General features: G+C 44.2%; 2 protein-coding genes across 2 annotated transcripts in view; both read left to right on the top strand.

Annotated features, from left to right (window-relative positions):
* The window catches only part of LOC134064489 (sorbin and SH3 domain-containing protein 1), a 69,458-nt gene extending 57,686 nt beyond the window's left edge, over positions 1-11,772 (top strand). The window contains exons 20-26 of the mRNA XM_062520415.1: positions 561-686; positions 1,850-2,044; positions 2,431-2,994; positions 4,214-4,312; positions 5,148-5,332; positions 6,307-6,413; positions 7,237-11,772. Of these exons, the coding sequence (XP_062376399.1) occupies positions 561-686; positions 1,850-2,044; positions 2,431-2,994; positions 4,214-4,312; positions 5,148-5,332; positions 6,307-6,413; positions 7,237-7,304 (1,344 nt within the window). The 3' untranslated portion in view covers positions 7,305-11,772. The remainder of the gene's footprint in view (positions 1-560; positions 687-1,849; positions 2,045-2,430; positions 2,995-4,213; positions 4,313-5,147; positions 5,333-6,306; positions 6,414-7,236) is intronic.
* A 577-nt stretch (positions 11,773-12,349) lies between these two features.
* On the top strand, positions 12,350-20,475 carry pdlim1 (PDZ and LIM domain 1 (elfin)). Its single transcript, XM_062520017.1, has 7 exons — positions 12,350-12,560; positions 13,292-13,443; positions 14,365-14,449; positions 16,408-16,592; positions 17,242-17,384; positions 17,904-18,021; positions 19,708-20,475. The coding sequence occupies exons 1-7, from the start codon at positions 12,468-12,470 to the stop codon at positions 19,892-19,894; spliced, it is 963 nt and encodes a 320-aa protein (XP_062376001.1). The 5' UTR covers positions 12,350-12,467; the 3' UTR covers positions 19,895-20,475.

Genomic DNA, 20,475 nt, shown 5'->3' with positions numbered 1-20,475 from the left:
TGTCGGGGAAATGGAGATTCTCACTATATAGACGAGTATGGGACCATCTCTCATGAGAATGTGTGTGTCTGCTTTGTGAATCTTCAGAGGGAATGTTTTCATGTTCTGAACACCAGTGGATATAATTCTCTGCACATTTATTCATACCTATCTTCTCTCTTCATTCTTCAATATATTCCCTCCTCTCCTCTCCTCTTCTCCCCTCTCCCCTCCTCTCCTCTCCTCTGTTCTCCATTCCGACTCTCTCTTCTGTTTTCCTCTCCTCTCCTCTCCTCTCCTCTCCTCTCCTCTCCTCTCCTCTCCTCTCCTCTCCTCTCCCCTCCTCTCCTCTCCTTTCCTTTTCTCCCCTCTCCTCTCCTCTCCTCCTCCTCTCCTCTCCTCTCCTCTCCTATCCTCTCCTCTCCTCTCCTCTCCTATCCTCTCCTCTCCTCTCCTCTCCTTTCCTTTTCTCTCCTCTCCTCTCCTCTCCTCTTCTCTCCTCCCCTCCCCTCTCCTCTCCTCTTCTCCTCCTCTCCTCTTCTCTCCTCTCCTCTCCTCTCCTCTTCCTACTTGGCTCTCAGCTCCTGCCTCCCACAGAGAAAGCCCAGCCGAAGAAGAGTGCCCCTGTTCAGGTGCTGGAGTATGGGGAGGCCATGGCTCGCTTCAATTTCAATGGGGACACTCCCGTAGAGATGTCCTTCAGAAAGGCAAGGATGACCAAGTGAACTTCACAGTGAAATGTCACAGAAGCCCTTTTTTCCATTTAAAAGATAATTTGATGATTAAAAACGATCCGCATCAAAAAGTTTGTGCGACATGTGATGGAAAAGGTTATCTCTGTAATGGTTTGTTGTGGTAAGCTAATTCGCTCACCAGAGGTGGATTAACGAAAGTTAAATCAACATAAATGGGATGGAAAAGGTTTTGGAGCTTTGTAAGTTACTGTGACGCCTGCTCAGAATGTTCACAAAGTGCAAAAATGGTCTCACGCATACCAAAACATAACGTCACGATACATTTGCTAGAAGTGTTCCATTCGCCACATCTGATGAAAACCATCCAGCGCAGTAGAAAAATGTGCATCAACAGGAACACGATGACATCATTTTAATTTGCTAGAATCACTCTGTTGAATGGAAAACCATTTTGGTGCTTCTAATATCGCTCAAAATTACATCGAGTTATGAGTTAATTCCCTTGAAAATCGAATGGAAAAGGGCTGTAGTCTACATGTCTCAGAGAACAGACCAATCAGCACTAATTGCTGTGTATTTACACATGCCAGCGTGCAGTTATGAGACATTTTTCTGAAAATAGATTACGCTTCTCAGTTTGTCAGGTGTTCTAGTGTTCTGTGTAACTGCGCACTGTACAAACTCAAACTTTTACAGGCTTAAATGCTCCTCAAATTGGAACTCATTTGTCCAAATTAATCCCACCTCAGAGAGTATAAAAAGTAACTCACGCTTGAGTTCTGTTTGCTAATTGCTATTGGCCGGGTTTCCCAAAATTGTTAAGAAGCTCTTAAGTGCTAAGAACTTCTTAGGAGCGTTGTAAGAATGTTCTAAGAACGCTCCTAAGAAGTTCTTAGCACTTAAGAGCTTCTTAACAATTTTGGGAAACCCGGCCATTGTCTGTAATCACCCTGATGGCCAGCAGCTGGTGGCTGGTACAGTATGTGTGCTAAAGAGGTGTTCCGTGCTGTCCAAATGAATCCCACCTCAGAGAGTATAAAAAGTAACTCACGCTTGAGTTCTGTTTGCTAATTGCTATTGTCTGTAATCACCCTGATGGCCAGCAGCTGGTGGCTGGTACAGTACAGTATGTGTGCTAAAGAGGTGTTCCGTGCTGTTCCTGTGGTGGCCTGCAGGGGGAGCGCATCATCCTGATCCGCCGGGTGGACGAGAACTGGTACGAGGGCAAGATCGCCGGCACCAACCGCCAAGGCATCTTCCCTGTCACCTACGTGGAGGTGCACAGACGTCCCCGCGTCAAGAACGGAGTGGATTACCCAGACCCCCCCATCAGCCACTCTCCCCACCGCAGCACCAGTGCTTCCCCCCAGGTACACACACACACACACACACACACACACACACACACACACAGGTGTTACCCTCATGAGATTTCTCCACAGGAACAGCTCAGGAGTCCTTGAGGGATGTTGGCTGTTAATGTCCGTCTGTCTCATTACCTTTTTACCATTACCTTTTTCTTTTTAAATTCTCTTTCATCTTATTAAGTTATTTTATTCAGTCTTTCCTAGAAACATGTTTTTCATATAGATACTTGTTTTTCACCTGTCCTTTCCTTGCATCAGTCTCTTACTCCATATTTGTTTCTCTTCTCCACTCTTCAAAACTCTCTCTCTCTCTATCTCTCTCTTCATCTCTCTCTCTCTCTCTCTATCTCCCTCTCTCTCTCTGGGTGGTTCTGGTTGTGTCCGGTTAGCCGACCCGCAACCGTCTGACCACGGCCCCGCTCCCCCTGCCGCGCTCCCCGGCGCGCTCCGTCTCCCCCGAGGTCAAGTCCATCTCCAACGAGTGGATCTCCCTGACCATGGGGGCGGCCGCCAGCCCCCCGACCGCCCCCACGCCTCCCCTCCCGCCCCTCCCCTCCGCCTCCTACCGCTGGGGCGAGTACCTGCCTCCGCTGGACTCCGTCAGCCCCCTGCCCCCCCCGATCCCCCCCGTGCCCCTCATCTGCGGGAGCCCGTACTGCATCTCCCCCATGGGCTCCCCGTCCGCCTCGCCGCAGCCCCCCCCCTACCCGCCGCGCCCCAGCTCCGCCACCCCCTTCCTCACCTTCACCCCGCCGCAGGGCGAGGACTTCCTGCTCTCCCCCCCGTCCCCGCGCCTCTCTCGGAGCCTGAGCCCGTGCGGGGGGGCCGGCCTGGAGGGCTGGCTGACGGGCGTGAGCCCCCTGGACAGGGAGCTCCAGGACCGGGAGGGTCCCGAGGGCGGCCGATCCGCCCCACGCGAGGCCCTGGGCGGCTGGGCCAATAGCCCCGCAGAGGTACCGGCTGCTGCTGCTGCTGCATGGTGTGTGTCGTGTGGCAGTGTGTGGCTGCTGCATCTCACGGTCACGGCTGTAAGGTTGGGTTGGGTTGAGCTGGGGAGGTCGGGCTGGGCTGGGACTGATGCCACAGCCATGTCTCCTACTTGTAGCTCTGAGCCCCACCCTCCTCCCCCCCCCACACACAGTGGCGTTTGGTGTTTGAAATGGAATGAGAGACTTTGTGTGTGCGAAACATTCTGAGCAGACATGCGCTGTGATTGATGGCCGTGCTTTCACTTGGGAAGCAGGGGGTGTCAGATAACACAATGCAAAAGCAAAGGCAATCATCCAAACACACTCAAAATGTCACAAAGTGCCAGTGCACGACTACAGATGGGATTGATTAAGTGACATGACATTTTGCAAAACTGGTTCTCCAACCAAGATTTGCCTTTGCTTTTGCAAAACAGTTGGAGGGGGTAAATGCCCTTGCTAATTTACTGTTCTTTGGTGGAATGTGTTTTAAATCATGAATTTTTGCAGACTTACGTGTGCCGACAATTAACTTGCACCATTTTTTTTCAAAGTACCCTGGAGGTGTTTTGTTTGTGAGAAGGAATGTTTTATTGCCTGTTCCTAACAAGAGGAGTGAACTTGCATGGTGTGAATAAAGTTTCTCCGCTTTTTTAAGTGCAGCTGTTCAATTATATAAGACCCAGTCTGTTTGGAGTGACCTTTGCACCTGCAACTTTTTTATGCCAGGATGGTCCCGGTAAGGAGACAAAAGAACACTTGTGTTCTCCGTGGGTGAGGCGGTCTAATGGGTGCTAAGTCCTGTGACTTTGTATTGCAGGTTCAACTTTGGTATTTTATGAAAATACAAGTAAACACAATCAACATGTATAGGCATTTATACTGTAAGAGTAAGGTTTAAACTCATGGCTGTAGATTATTTTCACAGTATTGCAATATCTTGAAATATCTGTGTAATATCTTTATTCTTGATTATTTTCATGCGCTAAAAACTATCCTATTCAGGTCTGAAGCAATCCTCAAGCACCCTTGTGTTTAATTCCAATAACGGAATGGAGGGTTGAAGTTGTCACTACTACTAACATCCCATTTATATCCTGTGTTTTCTGCATCTTAACGGGAATGTTTCCACCTCGTTCACATGACTATTTATCGCCCCCAGCCTCTGACTCTATGCCCCCCCCCCCCCTCCTTTCCTCCTCAGCCTCTGAGAAATGAGGGTGACTACCACGGCCGATCCTCCAGGAGTCCAGTCATGCTGTTCGACATCCAGGACAGCAACATGAACGCTAACTCCTTCACGGTAAAGCATTCCACTCTAACCTTCCACAGCTGTAAAGCGTTTACCAAGTCAAGACCAAAGAAACCTTTGTCTGTCTGGGGAGATCATTTGGGGCGTTTTAAAGGAAATGTACAAGACGATGCTGTTAATTATTCAACATTAGAACATTTGAGGTGTTAAATATGTATGTGATGCATATGAACATGACGAATACAAGGTTTATGTTAAAGATAAAAGGACTGTTCATGATCTCACACTCACAGATGTGCTCCCTTTAACCCACTACTCTCATTCATGTAACTTCCATTCTGTTCTATCAGATAACTCTTTATCTTACGACTGCTCATGTGACTCCTTTAATGCGCATGCTAATGGGATAATCTCTGTTGTGTGTGCCCTTCTCAGTGAGCATGTCTTCCTCCAGCGGTCTCCAAAACTAACGGTTCTCTCTGTCTGTATGTCCACTACGTGGCCTCATTCTGGTGTCTCTGCCTCTGCCATGCTTGCCCCACTGGACTCCATCCGCCAATCTCTCCTGGTCCTCCTCCTCCTCCTCCTCCTGCCCTTCTTCCTGGTGCTAACGGATTCCCATTTCCTCACTTTTTTAACTCACATGGATCCTTCTCCTCTTCCTCCTCCTCCTCCTCTTCATCATCCTCTTCCTCTATATCTTCTTATCCACTTATCTACAACTCCATCCTTGTCTAACTCCTGAAACTGCCCCTGTACCTCCTCCTCCTCCTCCTCCTCCTCCTCCTCCTCAACGAAACCTCCAACCCGTGCCCTATGACTGACTGCCGGCTGCTGGGTACCTGGTTGGGGGTTTGGTGGTGCACCTGGTCCTCCGGGCCACTAGGAGGCGGTGTGTAATGAGATCATGAATATAGCCGAGACCTCAGTGAGGTACTGCAGCACGCTGTCTCGGCCGCTTGACTCTAGGCACAGGCTGCCGCCCCACCCCAGTAAACACTCTCTCATCGTTTCCCAGCAACCGCAGTCTCACAGCAGCAGTCCCGAACCAGGACGCCTCAGCTGCGGAATGTAAGTGCTCACACACACACACACACACACACACACATACACACGCACACGCACACCTGCCACACGCACGCACACACACACACACACACGCACACACACACACACACACACACACACCTGCCACACGCACACCTGCCACACACACACACACACACCGACATGCACACCTGCCACACACACACACACACACACACACACGCACCACACATGCATTCCTGTACACATACATATGCATGCACGCAGACATACTTTAGATCTATCCATGTGCACCACACACATGGCCAGTCATACCTGTGTACTTATAATGATACATTTGGCCGGAACATTCTCTTCTTTTGCTTTGTTTCCTTCGAGATGAATTCTGTGTGCATGAGGTAGAGCTCTCCTTAATTGAAACCAGACAGTGCTATTGATTTGAAGCATGAATGTCTGGTTGCTGTAAACCCTTGGTCAGAGGTCTTTACTCTGATAATCATGGGAAGACCTTTTACGATCCAGTGTGAGATTTGTTGATGGTCACAGATTTCGTTGTGTTTGTTTTGTGTGTCTTTTTTGTGATTTGTGTCCTGCGTTATTACGGCTCTGCTATGGATAACTCAAAACACACAAACCCATTGTTCATGTATCAACACATCTGAGATCACAGAGGGAGTCACAGATGTTGGTCAGAGTACAAATGACAGTTACTTTTGTTGAAGCTCCTCAAGCTGCTACAACTGCAGACACAAAAATAGCAACGCTAAGGTCAGAGTCGACTCCTTTTGAAACCGAGGCTATCCTTTTGGTATAGAAACATTTTGAGAAAAATGAGCATAAAGCATTTGAGTGTTAATTTTTTTTTTCTCAGAGGCACGGCTAAGATGATATGAACGGCATCTCTTTAGTGTAGGTTAGATAACATAACACTGCCTGCTCCGTGCATATCTGTGTGTGCGGACGAGATCCTGACAGCCTGCTCTTTCCCCTCTCCTCAGTTTCCAGGCTCTGTATAGCTATGTGCCACAGAACGAGGATGAGCTGGAGCTCCAGGAAGGAGACCTTGTCAGTGTCATGGAAAAGTGCGATGACGGCTGGTTCGTTGGTACGTGTAACGTGTCACATATCACTTGATAGATTTCCCACTCATGGCCGTACTGTATGTACCGTGCCAGGCCATACATCCTTATAGTGTTACAATTGTGTGTGTGTGTGTGTGTGTGTGTGTGTGTGTGTCACATATCACTTGATAGATTTCCCACTCACGGCCATATGTACCGTGCCAGGCCATACATCCTTATAGTGTTACAATTGAGTTACAGCCCGTGAGTCTGGTGGATATGTACATAAGGGTGTATATCGGAAGCCATATATAAATACATCTTAATTTATATGAGGATATTTTAGTGCTTTGGTATCAATTGTCATCACGCAAAACCATTGAAGTGGTGAGTTGGAATGCAAGGACTGACCTTTTGACTACTTTGCAGACCTTTTCATTGCTGTCTTAATGTTTATCTATTCAGGAATATAAATGATTTAGGCAAATAAACAAGGTTCCTTCTAGTGTGTAAATGCAAAAATATTAATTGTACTTAAAATGTGCTTTCCCCATATTTCTGGACATACTTGCTAATACTAATACTAACACAAAACAGTTTTGTCCAGTACTTCAAACTTCTCCCAAGATATTTTATTACATACATTTTGTTACACAATAATATTCTGTTGCAAAGATTACTTTGTATTGACATGCATACACAGTAAATACACAGTGGCCTCACAAATGTCTAGACAGTTATTGCACTTATTAGAACTGTTTTAAGTGCATGGGGCTTTCACAAACAAGCCATTGTCGTCACTTCCTGGTAGATATGAGCCAGATTTCCTTTGTCCTAAAATACCTCTTTTGTCTCTCTGTGTCACAGGTACCTCCAAGAGGACAAAACTGTTTGGCACGTTCCCAGGGAATTACGTGAAGGCCGTCAATTTGTAAAGTGTACAATTGTATAGTCTACTGTACCTGAGGTGATTCTAGGAGTATACCATGAATGCCTGTTAAGTTTGGGATGTCATTACCAACACGCTTGAGTTTATGATTTTTTTTGTTTCTTTTACGTTTCTTTTGTTTTACTTTCTTGACGGTTGTTTCCTAGACAGGTGAATATAGTGGTCTGTGTATGTGAGCAGTGAGGGTTGAGGCACGTCAAAGAAGCAAACTCTGGAGTCTATTTTCACATGTCAAATGCACGACACGTAATCGAATCCAATCTTGTCACACATTGGCCCCAAAGGCTAACATTTATTTACTTTAATTTAGCTTATTTTGCTAAATAAAGCTCCACTGAATATTGAATCTTGTTGATAAAGAATCAATCTAGTGCTACCACTGGCTTATCAGCAGTGTTTTCACTCTGATTCTGATAGCATGTCTGTCACTACTGATCGTCATGCAAGCAAGTAGTGTCACCAATTATTTAAGCCAATTATTCATGATGTTCTGATTGCTGATTGGGTAACCTCTTTCCTGCATTTGAAGTCTGAAAATAGACCCTAAATGAATCAAGTGAGAGGTGTTGAAATGGGCCATTTGAGTCGTGACAGCCAGAGTGAAAACCATGGCGCACTTCAGTACCTCTACTGTGTTGCATACCAGACTAGATCACATTATTTTGTAACTAGCCACGTGGAATAGCATGGTTTTAGTGATTTCTGAATGCCCCTCACAAACACAGAGTGTATTCCTGTGCACAACACAGCACAACACAGCCTTGCCATATCACTGGAGATGTGAACAGTAGATATTGAAGTATGTCTTAGGCACATGAAAGAGTGTAAGAGGCTTCTAGAGCAGCGTAGATGGGTACATTGATTGGGGTGGTCAATACGACCTCAAAAGGATCCTTGGAGTCAGTTCAGAGTGCTCATAGAGAATTCAGCAGTTTGTTTTTCCTTTGTTGTTTATGTCCTTTGCAAGATACCTGCTTTGATTTAGTCCCAACAACAATACCTAACTATACTCTCATTTTAGAAAATCGAATCAGAGTTAAGAAAGTCCAGTGACGCGACTTGGGAGAATTGATGTAATGTATTTCCAAAGGAAAACCAGTAGCCGGTAGAGAGTGGTCAGTTTCACCGGCAGACATCACACTTGATGTGATGGCACATACTTGATGCTTGTCCAACAGGCTATATTCCATGGTTTTGAATTTCAAAACTCATTGACCTCAAGTTGAACTGTACTGACTTATGTGAACTTACAGGGCCGGCTAAGTTTTAAATAGTCATGGTATGGGTTTTTTTCAAGGCGTGAGAGGAGTATACAATCCCAGTATAAATATGTTTCATTTCGGGTGAAGCTGAAAATGTTACCGCTAAACATGAAGATAAAAGAATTACCTCAGAGAGAAGTCACTAAAAATCCTCATAATCAGTTGATGATCTTTGTCAATATTACAAATACAATCTTGCATACACACAGTACGATACCAGTTCCTTTGTGCCTGATACATTTGAAAGCCTCAATCATCAGAATTACCAATCTATTCACCAATCCCCCATGAATACTGACTGTTTGTTATATTATTTCAGGCATTTTAAGCAAATAATTCATATACTGAATGAATTGTCAAATAAGCAGTCCATTACACCACTAGGGTGGACAGCTAGTGTTGCCTAGAGGTACGCCTTGATGTTGTGACTATTCTAAGGGTCTCTGCAGCATGTTCTGTTATCTGGTGAGTTTTTATAAGATGCCTAAATAACTAGCTTCAAATTGACAGTCCTGATCCAGGTGCTGTGTCTGTTAGGACTCACACGGTTGCTGTGTGGGTTTGACCCATATCAGTTTTAGGATAGGAATACATGTAGGTGGACAGCTAGACATAACGACAGTGAACATGTCCTATTACCCCTTCATTGTGACAGTGTATAGTACATTGGAATTTCATGGTACTCTGATAAGATCTCTTAGACTCTGTAACAATCATGTAATTGATTGACCTCAATGATTGATATCTTGCAGTGAAACCACTATATATATATACAGTATATATAGGTTTTTATTTCTTTTTTGGTGAGGAACCTTTCACTAGTCAAAGCTCTTCTTACAACTGCACTCTCGTTTCCACGTTCACGTCTTTTCTAGATCCACTACAGCACAGGAGCGAGATGAGAGCTGATTTGTTGACACTAACTGGCAAAGTAACAAATCCAGTAGCTTGTGTAGAACTGCTTGACATGGTTTGACTTACACACTGTTCATTATACAGCACCTCATGCTCTATGATCATGCAGTTGTTGGTGTGTTTGCTTTGTTTGTTTTTGCATAATGCTGTTGTGCTTGTACTGCCACACCAAAGAGAGACAGGTGGGATCACGTAGAATTAGGATTTGCTGAAGTGTTTTGACATTGTTTAGTGATATGGATAGTTTGACATCACTCGTTTACATTGTCAAATGATAAAGTTAACTTGTGTGTGCATATGAAATATCGCGCTTCCCCTCGGGGTCAGAAGTTGCCCAACAAGGGCAGATGGGTCTTGTGAAAACAAGAATGTCAACAGATTAGCAACAAGCGCTATGACTGGCAAAAGACCCAAAGCACACCAAACTTGTCTGTGTAATTGTGTTGACCATGTGTTTTTCTGACAACTTGTCAAACAAGTGGACACTTACATTAAGGTGTTATTTTACCATTTGACCGCTGTTTAACTCTTTATTACCAGATCAGTGTTTTTTGCTAATACATTAACATTGATCGACTGCATTGGGCCGTCCAGTGATATGATCACTGTCAGAGTGTTTATTTTTTTTAGTATTACTGCTCAGAATCCAGTTTTGTGCCTGTACTTGGATCAGTTTGGGGCTCTGTTTGTCATCATCATCATCATCACTTTAACCATGCGTCATTGTTTTATAACTGATTGTATAGTCTGTTGAATGTCAGCGTTCTCATCAATAACAGCATTCTTCATATCTGTTTTTTGCTTCTCTTCGTGTCCACCTGAACAATTTCTTAAAACACTACAGTACAAACAGTTTAATTGAACTGACTTTAGTGCGAACGTGGTTAAATTGCAGCAGTCTAAAACTGCCAAGCTTTAAAGAACATTGGGCTATACAATTCAGAGAGCGTAACACAGAGGATGTAATCCTGAAAAACATTCAACATTTTATGTAAAAAGGTGCCTCTATTGTGCACCAGGCAGGCCTTTCCTAACTATCTGGATACACTGTGTGTGTGTGTGTGTAGTATGCTGTGTCATTGTTTACTGTTAAGACAGTGACACAACGCCTGTATTTGGGCTGCATTAGCTACAGAAAAAGTTTGAACGGCCATTTGAAGGTCTCTGAAGACATACATTAGTACATTCAATAATTGTCACTCACAGCAAAGGGTGTAGGTAACACAATGGCAATTATTTCACACTTAAGGACAATTAATCACAAGTTGAGTATTTGACAGAGTTCAATGTACATAATCATCAGGACTCAGATGACTAATCATGTTACACCTTCGGCAGAATGTTATGGAATGACTCAGAACGACAAGAAAAAAATGAACTTACTCCAAAAATGTCAGAGTCCATTTTTATCCCAGATCAGTAGAGTAATGTCATATGCCAGGGGGTGTTGACACTTTACTTTTACACAATAATTTACAAACTTACAGTGGACATCCAGCGATTAATTTCACAGCATTGAAATTCAAGGCATAACATATATATTTCGTTTTCTTTTGTTTTGGCTCCGCAAAGCATCGGCTGATGTATGAATGTATTAATGTGGGGTTACAACCAGTCTCCTTGTATGTCCAACTGATCAGTACCTATTTTGGAGCATGAACTGATATGTAAAACAATTCATGAGCTCGTCCTATGACATGTAAATATGTATTATATTAAAAAAGATGAGAATGCAAGTGATTCAAAGTCACAGTAAAGCTCTATGAATATACCAGTTTATTTACAGGACCTAGAAGGATTTGTTTTATTTTTTTTTTGGCAAAGCACAGAGTGAGAATTGTTGAGCACAGTCTGAAGCATACTTAACATTATGCTTACCATTGTCTATGGACTTATTGCGCCTTAGGTCACTTATGTGGTTTTATTCAATTGTGCCTCATTTCCAGCTATCTTCCCAACAATATTGTCACAATATTGCAGTGGGTCATGTGATGTTGAAGGATACTTTGATTGTCTTTATCACCGGATTTAGCTTTCAAGGAAGAAGAGAACATTTACCAAGTACCATAGAGATGAGAGAGTGACAACACTGAGTTGCGTATCATTGTTTCTATACATGATTACTATAATTATGTGAACCTTTGAAGAGATGCACATGGCAGATTTCCCTTTGTTTGCTTATTTACAGTGCTGTTACAATATTGAAAGAAAAACAATATTTACTGCTGTGATTTTCGGTATTATTATGCAATATTTAATAAACTACATTTAACTATGTACAGTTGTCTGTTGTGTTCTTTCATTGATGCAGGCTTCATTACCTAATAGTCTACCTCACTGCTAATCCTTGCGGTAGACCTACACAATTGTATTTCTTATAATTCCTTTTATGAGTATATGACAATAAACTAGTTGAACTTGAACAATTTCATGGAAGCAATGTCACTGTCTGAGCATGTTTTTCACATCTATTGTAGGCCTAGTTTGCATTTTATCAGTAGGCCTAATATCCCAGGTCCCAAGGGTCTCTTTGTTAACAGCAGGGCTCAAACTTTTAATTTAGCAACGAGAAACTCCAGGTCGAGAATGTGACCCACAGTTTGAAACGGACATGTTTGGGTTTGCCTTTGGAGAATGGACCGTGGCGCTCGCTGCCAGGAATCCAAAATTTGGGAGCGGCGCATTCCACATCCTGGGATTTGGCTCTACCATAAATGGTAAGCTTGCATCTAATCTGATGACGTAAAGTTACTCCCCTAAACAAACATTGGAGCCACATTCTTATCAGCGCACACTTCTGAGCAAACTATTCGCTAAATTCACTTAGAGCACCGCCCCTTCCTACTGTGTTCTTTAGAGCGCAAGAGCACCTCCCGGTTTCTCTGTAGTTTATAGAAAGTCTCTGGTCCAGAGAGAAAGTGGACTACTACTTTTTTTGGAATTCAGGAGATATTCTGTGAAGTTTTAGAACTATGCCCCTCCGGGTTGTTATGCAGGGCCCTGGGCCTTGGGGGTTCCGTCTGGTCGGTGGGAAGGATTTCGAACAGCCCTTGACCGTCTCACGTGTAAGTGTCTTAACATGCTTGTTACTTTTTTAACAAGATAGGCAGCAGAGCAGAGTCGAAGTGTATACCGGTTGAACTTGGCCTTGTGTGTGAAATTGCAAGTTCTGTAGCGTATCCACTCGCATAGCCTGCCAGTCTTTCTCTGTGTAGTGTGCAACGTTAGGCATATCATCCTACCCGCCATTTAGCGTCGATGTGTGATGCTTAAGAACTTCAAGTAACTTTCTATTGTGAATGTTGACGGACAAAAGAAGCGACAATTTCTTTATCAACATAATCTTGCTTACATTCCTGTAACGCACTGTAGCCTAGTGTTTGCATACTGAACACATAATTTCGTGCCACTCCCCTGTAACATATGGATTAATACTGCCTTTCGATACAGTGTAACACATTTCAACTTCTGGGTGGAGTGTTTTCGTAAAACGTGGAAAACACTGGTCTAAATGTTTAACCATTGGACATAATTGTTAGTCTTTGGACAGACATAACAGTTGATTCTTTGGAAAGTGAAAGAGGAAATGTTTTGTTCTAAAAATCCGAACGTCTTTTGTGATTTTGAAAGTGAGTGAAATTGGGGGTGACAGGCCTCAACGTAACGGAATGAGAGGAATAGCCCCCGGTATAAAACAACTAAAGCATGCAAAAGGGTTTATGGATATCTTTGTTACTACTGCTGTTGCTGCTACCTGTTGCTTCTGCTACTGATGATGGTAATCACCATTTGCCAGGTTACCCTTGGGAGTAAAGCGGCCCAGGCCAACCTCTGTATCGGAGACATGATCCTGGCCATCGATGGGGAGGCAACGGAAGGCATGACGCACCTGGAGGCCCAGAACAAGATCAAAGGATGTGTGGAGGAAATGGTCCTCTCTGTCGATAGGTATGGCGTCATTACTAATCGACTAATCGCTTGATGGCCTGTACAGGCTTGAGTTGGTGTACCGTCATGTGTAGCCTTGTGTAGTCATGGTTAGTCATGGTTATGATGTTTTTCCCCCTCAGTGATGTGCAATTGTCCTAGAAGGGGGCGAATGTTGTTATCAATGCGTCAGAGTATATTTACCTGTGCAAGTTCATGTGAGGACTTGTCAATGTAAGTCCAAGCATTTGTTTTTCAGTGATGGCTTTACTAAATGTGAGAAGAACTTTTTTGAAAGCAAATTTTCCTAGGTAAGGTAATAATGCTGCTGCAGAACTTTTTACAGTTTTTTTTTTTTTTACAGTTTTACAGTTTTTATAGTCCACCACAGGGCTGTACTATGTAGCGAGGATGCTGGCCTGCCAGCATCAGGATCAGTCACTGATGTCTAAAAGAGTAGGCCTACTGAACATTGGATCGTACTCTAGGTTCTTTTGCAATCAGTAGTTACTCCTGAAGTCGCCTGGATAAGCCAGTAACCTTACTTCGTAGTACACACCTCAGACCAGGTGTTTGCTCAAGGTGGGGAACAGGTAGTCAGTGATTTGAAGCAGACATGTTGTGGAGAGCTTTGCACTCCCACTCCAGTCAATGGCTTGTGACATTCTCTTTGTTCCATCCGTTTTCCATAATCTCTCTTAGCTCAACGCTTCAGCAGCACTCCGTTTGAGTGATGTGAGTGCTCTGTGCAAATGCTAACCTGGTAGTCATTAACATACATTTGACTCTTAACCTATTGACGTGGGAGCTGTGGAAACTGCCTGGGGCGCCTGTAGCGCTTGGTTTTGACAGTGTTACTGCTTTGGCACGAGTGTTGTGAATGCCATGTGAAATGACACTGTTAACGAGCACAAATGTTATTCTTTTTTTTTTTTTTTAAAGGTCAGAATCTAAAATGTGGTCTCCACTAGCATCGGACGAGGGCAAGACCAACCCTTACAAGATGAACCTGGCGTCAGAGCCGCAGGTATGCTTTTCCTTTTCCTTTTGTCTAGAGGACCGTTTCCTCAATCACGATCCCACTCTCACTGAGTCACAAAAAGCGTCATGCCCCCATCCCCTCCCATTAGCAGACAGCAGCGCTCCAACTCTCACTGTACTGTATGTGAACATTTCAGCGAGCGTTTTGTGGTTGTGTAGCCAGCTGTGATGTCATTGTTTGTGTCCTAACAAGACGTCTCCTAGGAGACCAGAGGGTTTATCACCCGCGCCATGACTCAACAGGCCGCTGCTGCGGGCCAGAACGGAAGAGGGAGGTCAGATGCAGGGAGAGCTGCATGTGTGGGAGAGAGGCCGTTCAGGAAGTGTGCTCGCTTACACACACGATGGGAGGGACTGTGTGTGTGTATGAGGGTGTGTGTATGAGAGGGGCGTGAAAGAGGGAGAGAGTAACGGACGGACAGACAGAGAGAGGGATAGAGTAATAGAGTAACGACAGACAGACAGACAGACAGAGAGAGGGAGGGAGGGAGGGAGGAGAGCGAGAGAGAAGAGGACCTTTGCCTTTCTGCAGGGTAGTGCCTAGACTAGAGGGCCTAAGATAATGCTGTGAACAGCGCTTTCAGCACAGCTGGACTGTGGCTCACTATAAAGATATGATTACAGTCATTTCCCGCATATAAGCCACATTGTGTATAAGCCGCAGGACAGTATTTTATGCAAGTTAGAAGAAACAAAACCATATTAGCACCATATTAACTGACCCCCTTTATTAACCTCATAGTGGAAGTGGAAGAAATTTTGCTAAATCAATGTATAAGCCGCGGCTAATAGTTATGTCTCTTGCACTACACAGTTAGTGGCATATACATGCTGACAAATGATCAGAAGTTGCGTACGAATCTTTCTTCTTGTGCACTTCTATTGCACTTCTCATTTCTTTGCTGTCTCAGTTAGTTAGTGCCATAAATTGGGCAAGTCCTCCGGGCGTGCTCTGTGCAGAGTCATCCCCCACCATGTGATTTAATAATGGTGCTGTTGTGTTGTCCTCAGGTGCCTGTGTAGCTCCCCCCCCCCCCCCCCCCAGGTGCCTGTGTAGCTCCCCCCCCCCCCCCCCCCCCCCCCAGTTCAGCCTTTGCCTCAGTTCTCAGTTCTCCTGTGTGCCTGTGTGGGTGGGGGGTATTTTCCATAGAAAGACAAGTTATAGCAAGCCTCTGCAACATCAGCGGTGCACAACAGCTTGTATTTTGTCTATCAGTCCCTTTAATTTTGAAAGCTGAATATAAAGCACCTACCAGCATCTAGTGTAGGTGGTGGACTTTAACGGTCAGATGTTGTGTCTGTTCCTCCTACCTGTTGTGTCAACATTGGCCCGGTTTCTGATCCTCTGCGGGTCTGGTCTGGTAGTTTACATGTTACAAGGCCCGTAGTACCCGTTTGCAGGACACACGATACCTTATTGTTATAGGAACACGGCAGCTATTTAGGATTGACCTTATTGTTAAAGGAACACGGCAGCTATTCAGGATTTTTTTTTATGCTATTTAGATTTTCCAGTAGCCATAGGCTAACAGGTCTAACCCCGTTCCAGTGAGTTATGCTAAGCTAGGCTAACTTGTCAGACTGGGTTATAGCACGTACAGGGAAGAGAAGTAATGGTGTCCTCTTGTCTATTGTATCTCCGGAGTAGATCAGGCAAATCGGCTTATTTCCCAAAATGTTGGTCTTTTCCTTTTAATTCAAATCCATTCTGAATGCAAATCCTGTGCGGGTCTGATCTCGGAGCTCACATTTTTCAAGGAGGCCATGGCTAGCTAAGGGCCGCACCAATATCTGCTTAATACAACTCTAGTCTGAATGCAGGGCCGGTCCATTCTGAATGAAAATTCTGCTCAGTTTTTACATGGTGAACACATTAGAAATGGTAAGTTTGCCGCACTGACCCTCTGAAACTCACAGCCATCTTTTCGCTCGATCTTCTCTCAGGAAGTGAAACCCATAGGCTCCGCCCACAACAGGAGTGCCATGCCGTTCTCCCCAGGTGCACCCAAGGTGGTCACCAGTCAGTACAACAACCCCGCCGGCCTGTACTCCTCAGAGAACATCAAGGACTTCAACAGCGCTGTGGACGAGGTCCAGACTGTCGCTGCCGCCAATGAAGCAGCCAACATGTAAGAATCTTCATTTCTGTATAACTGTATGTATTATAATAAACTGTAATGTTTTGGCCCCAGCCATGGCGCGACTGGCTGGGGCACCTGCACGGCACGCCGGCGACCCGGGTTCGATTCCCGCCCCGTGGTCCTTTCTGGATGCCACCCCAACTCTCTCTCCCACTCACTTCCTGTCTCTCTCTACTATCCTATCTGATCAAAGGCCTACAAGCCCAAAAAGCATACTTAAAATTGTAATGTTTGAATGAAATGAAATATTTATAACGGGGGGGGGGGGCTCTTTGCTCTTTCTTTACTAGCAATGACTCAGAGATAGTTCCAAGATCCTGTTTGTTCTTAGATGGAGTCCTCTGCTATTTAGGGATGGGCTTGGGCTGCTCGTTATAAACACGAGCGTTGCCACAGACTCGTGGTTTTCGCTTAAGCTATCAGACTGCAGAACCCCTGCAGTACGTCTTCTTTTTGACATTTAGCATGGGCCTACAAGGGGCTCCTGGGAGAGACAAAAAGGCCTGTGTACCGGCATGAGCACCATCCTTATCCTTCATCAAGACATGCATAGCTTGGCGCTTTCGGTATGTCTGGGTCAGCCGGGCTTTTTTCCCCCTGCTGAACTGAGATGACCTCTTTTGTCTCCTCGCTGCAGGCCGGATGATGCAAAGGCTGCTGGGATACCTGGGATTCCCGCGAACTCGGAAGTGTACAAAATGCTGCAGGAGAACCAAGAGTCCAACGAGCCGCCTCGACAGTCCACATCTTTTAAAGTGCTGCAGGAAATCCTTGAAACAGGTGTGCAACTCTTGGCTCTGTTAATCGGCGATGGCTTGGATCTGGCTTACAAAAACATTACGTAGTGCATCTCAGAGAGTCCCATAAAAGCACTCCACAGTGTTCTAACCTGTGGCATGTTGGCATCTTGTTTGACTTTTTTTGACTCATTTTGATTTTGTGGTTTGATCTGAGACATCTGCACATAAGACACCCTCTGGGTGTTTTGGCTCGTTGTTTTGTATTGCAACATCAAAACTTCTTCAGCAGCGATTCCTTTTTTTTTTTTTAAAGTTATTTGTTTACAGTTGACACATTATACATCATTCTTTGCATGGAAATATATTTGTCAGAATCATTTAAATTCACTGCAGGAACTTTTAAAAAGCAAGACTTTGTGCTCTTAGTGATCGACCTCTTCAACTGCACTTCAGCTGAACAACCTTAGTTTTGTCACTTGCTCAAATGAGTCATTCACAGCAGCGTTGCCACGGCAGCAGTGGTGCCATTTAGACTAATGATGATGTCTTATCTCAACAGGCGACCCTGACAAACCCTCAGGCTTCAGGAGCGTCAAGCCCCCCACTAATAAAATGGGTGCCTCCCTGGGTAAAGCAGAGAAGCTGCCTATCTGTGACAAATGCGGCTCAGGGATCGTGTAAGTACCACAGGCTGTTTTTTTTTGCTTAGCTGTTGAGACTTCTGCCTGTGAACTTTGTGCTGGCCTACCATGCAGTGTTTAAAGCACTGTAACACTGGGCAGCCAATTGCTGCTTTTTGAGGTCTGCTTTTAGCAACAAGTTTTGCAACAAGTGAAAAGTTTTACGGTCATCTTCAAAAGATGGATGAACATACTGTGTCATTCGTTCCCACCAGCCATCATGGATATGCATGTGCTGTATGAACTGGAACACACTGCAAGCATTGATATCGAACCGTGAAACATGTGAAAAATTACTTAAGGTTCTCCATTTGTCATGGCACATAACATAATACTGATTTTAGTTTTCCAAGTTGTCAGTCCATTTTAATGACAGAAAGTGTAAGTTCCTAGATGATTCTTTTCACCGTCAAAAACACAGTGCTGGTGGGACATTTTTTGGCATTATTTGCTCGTTTGTCGCCACCTTGTGGCTGATCAGAGAACTGTCAGCTGGTGTCTGTTGCACATTCTTACATTGGGTTGCTATCCGCTCCCGTTGGTGAGGGAGGGGTTGATCTGGATGGTCCCTCTCAGCAGCAGCTGCTATCCTGGGGGGGCTGTTAACCCCGTCTTATGAGGTGGTAAGACTTCAGAGGCACCTTAAGGCAGAAGAGACATGTCCGTTTAGAGACTCTCTCGGCCCAGAGCAGATTGGGTGACCGTGGTAACCCATCCAAGTCCAGGATCAGGTTCTCTGGACATCATGGCAAGGTCACTGCACAGGCCAGCGCAATACTGACTAATTTACTAGCAGTATGAAATTCACACAAGGGCTGCAACAATCATTCAATTAATAGATTTGGTTGTCGGCTGTGAAATTAATCGTGAACTATTTTGGTCGCTAGTTAATCGGTTGTGCCATTTTTTTTTTTTTTTTAAAGAAAACTCTTTAAGCTTAAGGGTTATCTGCTTTACTTGCTCCTCTATGACCGTAACCTAAATGTATATAGCATGTGGGCGAAACAAAGCCTTTTAGGACATATTTTCAGACTTTAGGAAGCAGTCATCGACATTTGTTTTCACCATTTATCGAACATTTACTCAATTAATCAACAGAATAACGGACAGATGAATTGACTGAAAATGATGATTATTGCTGTCCTTATTCACACGGGCACTGTGGTACTGAGGAACTTTTTTATTATATTAAGTCTAGTGTAGTTCTGTGGAATGCACAGTAACTGGTTGGACTTTTTCTTTGGTGAGAACAAAGACAGCATTTGTTTTCATAGAAGCTTTGGGAATAGTCAATGTAAAACATTTTTTTGTTTGTTTGTTTGTTTTTTAAGTGTATGTTGATTCAAACTCAAGTACTGTTTAAGCCTGATAAAATAAGCATGCAACACAGAATAGTGTCCTGTGGTGTAATTTTAGAATCCCACAGCCCTAACCCAAACCACCAGCTCTTGTAAACGGCATGCAACCGTGGTTTGTTTTGACAATATGAAAACCAGTGCAAGTTGGCCTACAGTCAAAAATGTGAGTGGTTTGACCTATATTTTAAATCACTTAATCGCTCACCTTTGTGAAGCGAATTTGTTTGCTGTCAAATTCAAAAATGTTATTTATTTTGAGATAAGTAGGTGTTGGCTGATGGACGTGAGGATTCTGGAACTTTCCTTTTTTGTTGTCCAATCACAGGGGCATCGTAGTGAAGCTGCGTGACAAGCTGCGCCACCCGGAGTGCTACACGTGCTCCGACTGTGACGTCAACCTCAAGCAGAAAGGCCACTTTTTCGTGGAGGACAAGATCTACTGCGAGAAGCACGCGCGCGAACGAGTCACGCCACCCGAGGGCTACGACGTCGTCACAGTCTTCCCTAAGTAGAACGCCAATGTCACTTCCTGCCCGGATTTCCAAACTGGATATGAGACTGGAGGACATATCAAAAAGAGTTACCTGAAAACATTCCAGAAATGTAGTGAGTTCCATTAGATGCAAGTGGTCGACTGCTCATGTTATTGACCAAGTGGGTAATGGATTTTCTTGTGTATTAATGCTGCCATTTAGTATGCAAAATGTTTGCACATGTTCTTCTGGAAGATGTTTTAAGTATAAAAGCCCTCAGATAATGGCTTTTAGAAAGGTGCCACAGACAGTCAATGGTTCAATCTATGTGTATAGCACATATGCTTAATCAAAAATATCCTTCAAAGCAAATATGCCAAAAACTGCCTCAAATTAAAGTAAATCTGTTTATACTTTTTTATATGATGAATTTGTAAATACGTCCATGATGTAAAAACACTGAAGCATTGTGTATGTCTTATTAGATATTAAACCATCATCAAGACCGTGTCCCTTCCTTTGAGGTTTCTAAGAATCTCCCACTGTGGTCAGATCCAAAAACAACTCTTGCAATACCTGTAACTGAATAAGTAAATAAAATTGAATATGTTTTTACTTGA

The sequence above is a fragment of the Sardina pilchardus genome, chromosome 18, assembly GCF_963854185.1.
Source record: "Sardina pilchardus chromosome 18, fSarPil1.1, whole genome shotgun sequence".
In the NCBI taxonomy this organism is placed as follows: Eukaryota; Metazoa; Chordata; class Actinopteri; order Clupeiformes; family Clupeidae; genus Sardina; species Sardina pilchardus.
This window is presented reverse-complemented; position numbering and strand designations above follow the sequence as displayed.

What these genes read in the sequence shown, in the direction of transcription:
- pdlim1 (XM_062520017.1), top strand. Translation starts at nt 12,468, where the DNA reads ATGCCCCTCCGGGTTGTTATGCAGGGCCCTGGGCCTTGGGGGTTCCGT. An exon ending in AGCCCTTGACCGTCTCACGT is followed by an intron (nt 12,561 to 13,291) that starts GTAAGTGTCTTA and finishes ACCATTTGCCAG; the next exon opens with GTTACCCTTGGGAGTAAAGC. An exon ending in AAATGCGGCTCAGGGATCGT is followed by an intron (nt 18,022 to 19,707) that starts GTAAGTACCACA and finishes GTCCAATCACAG; the next exon opens with GGGCATCGTAGTGAAGCTGC.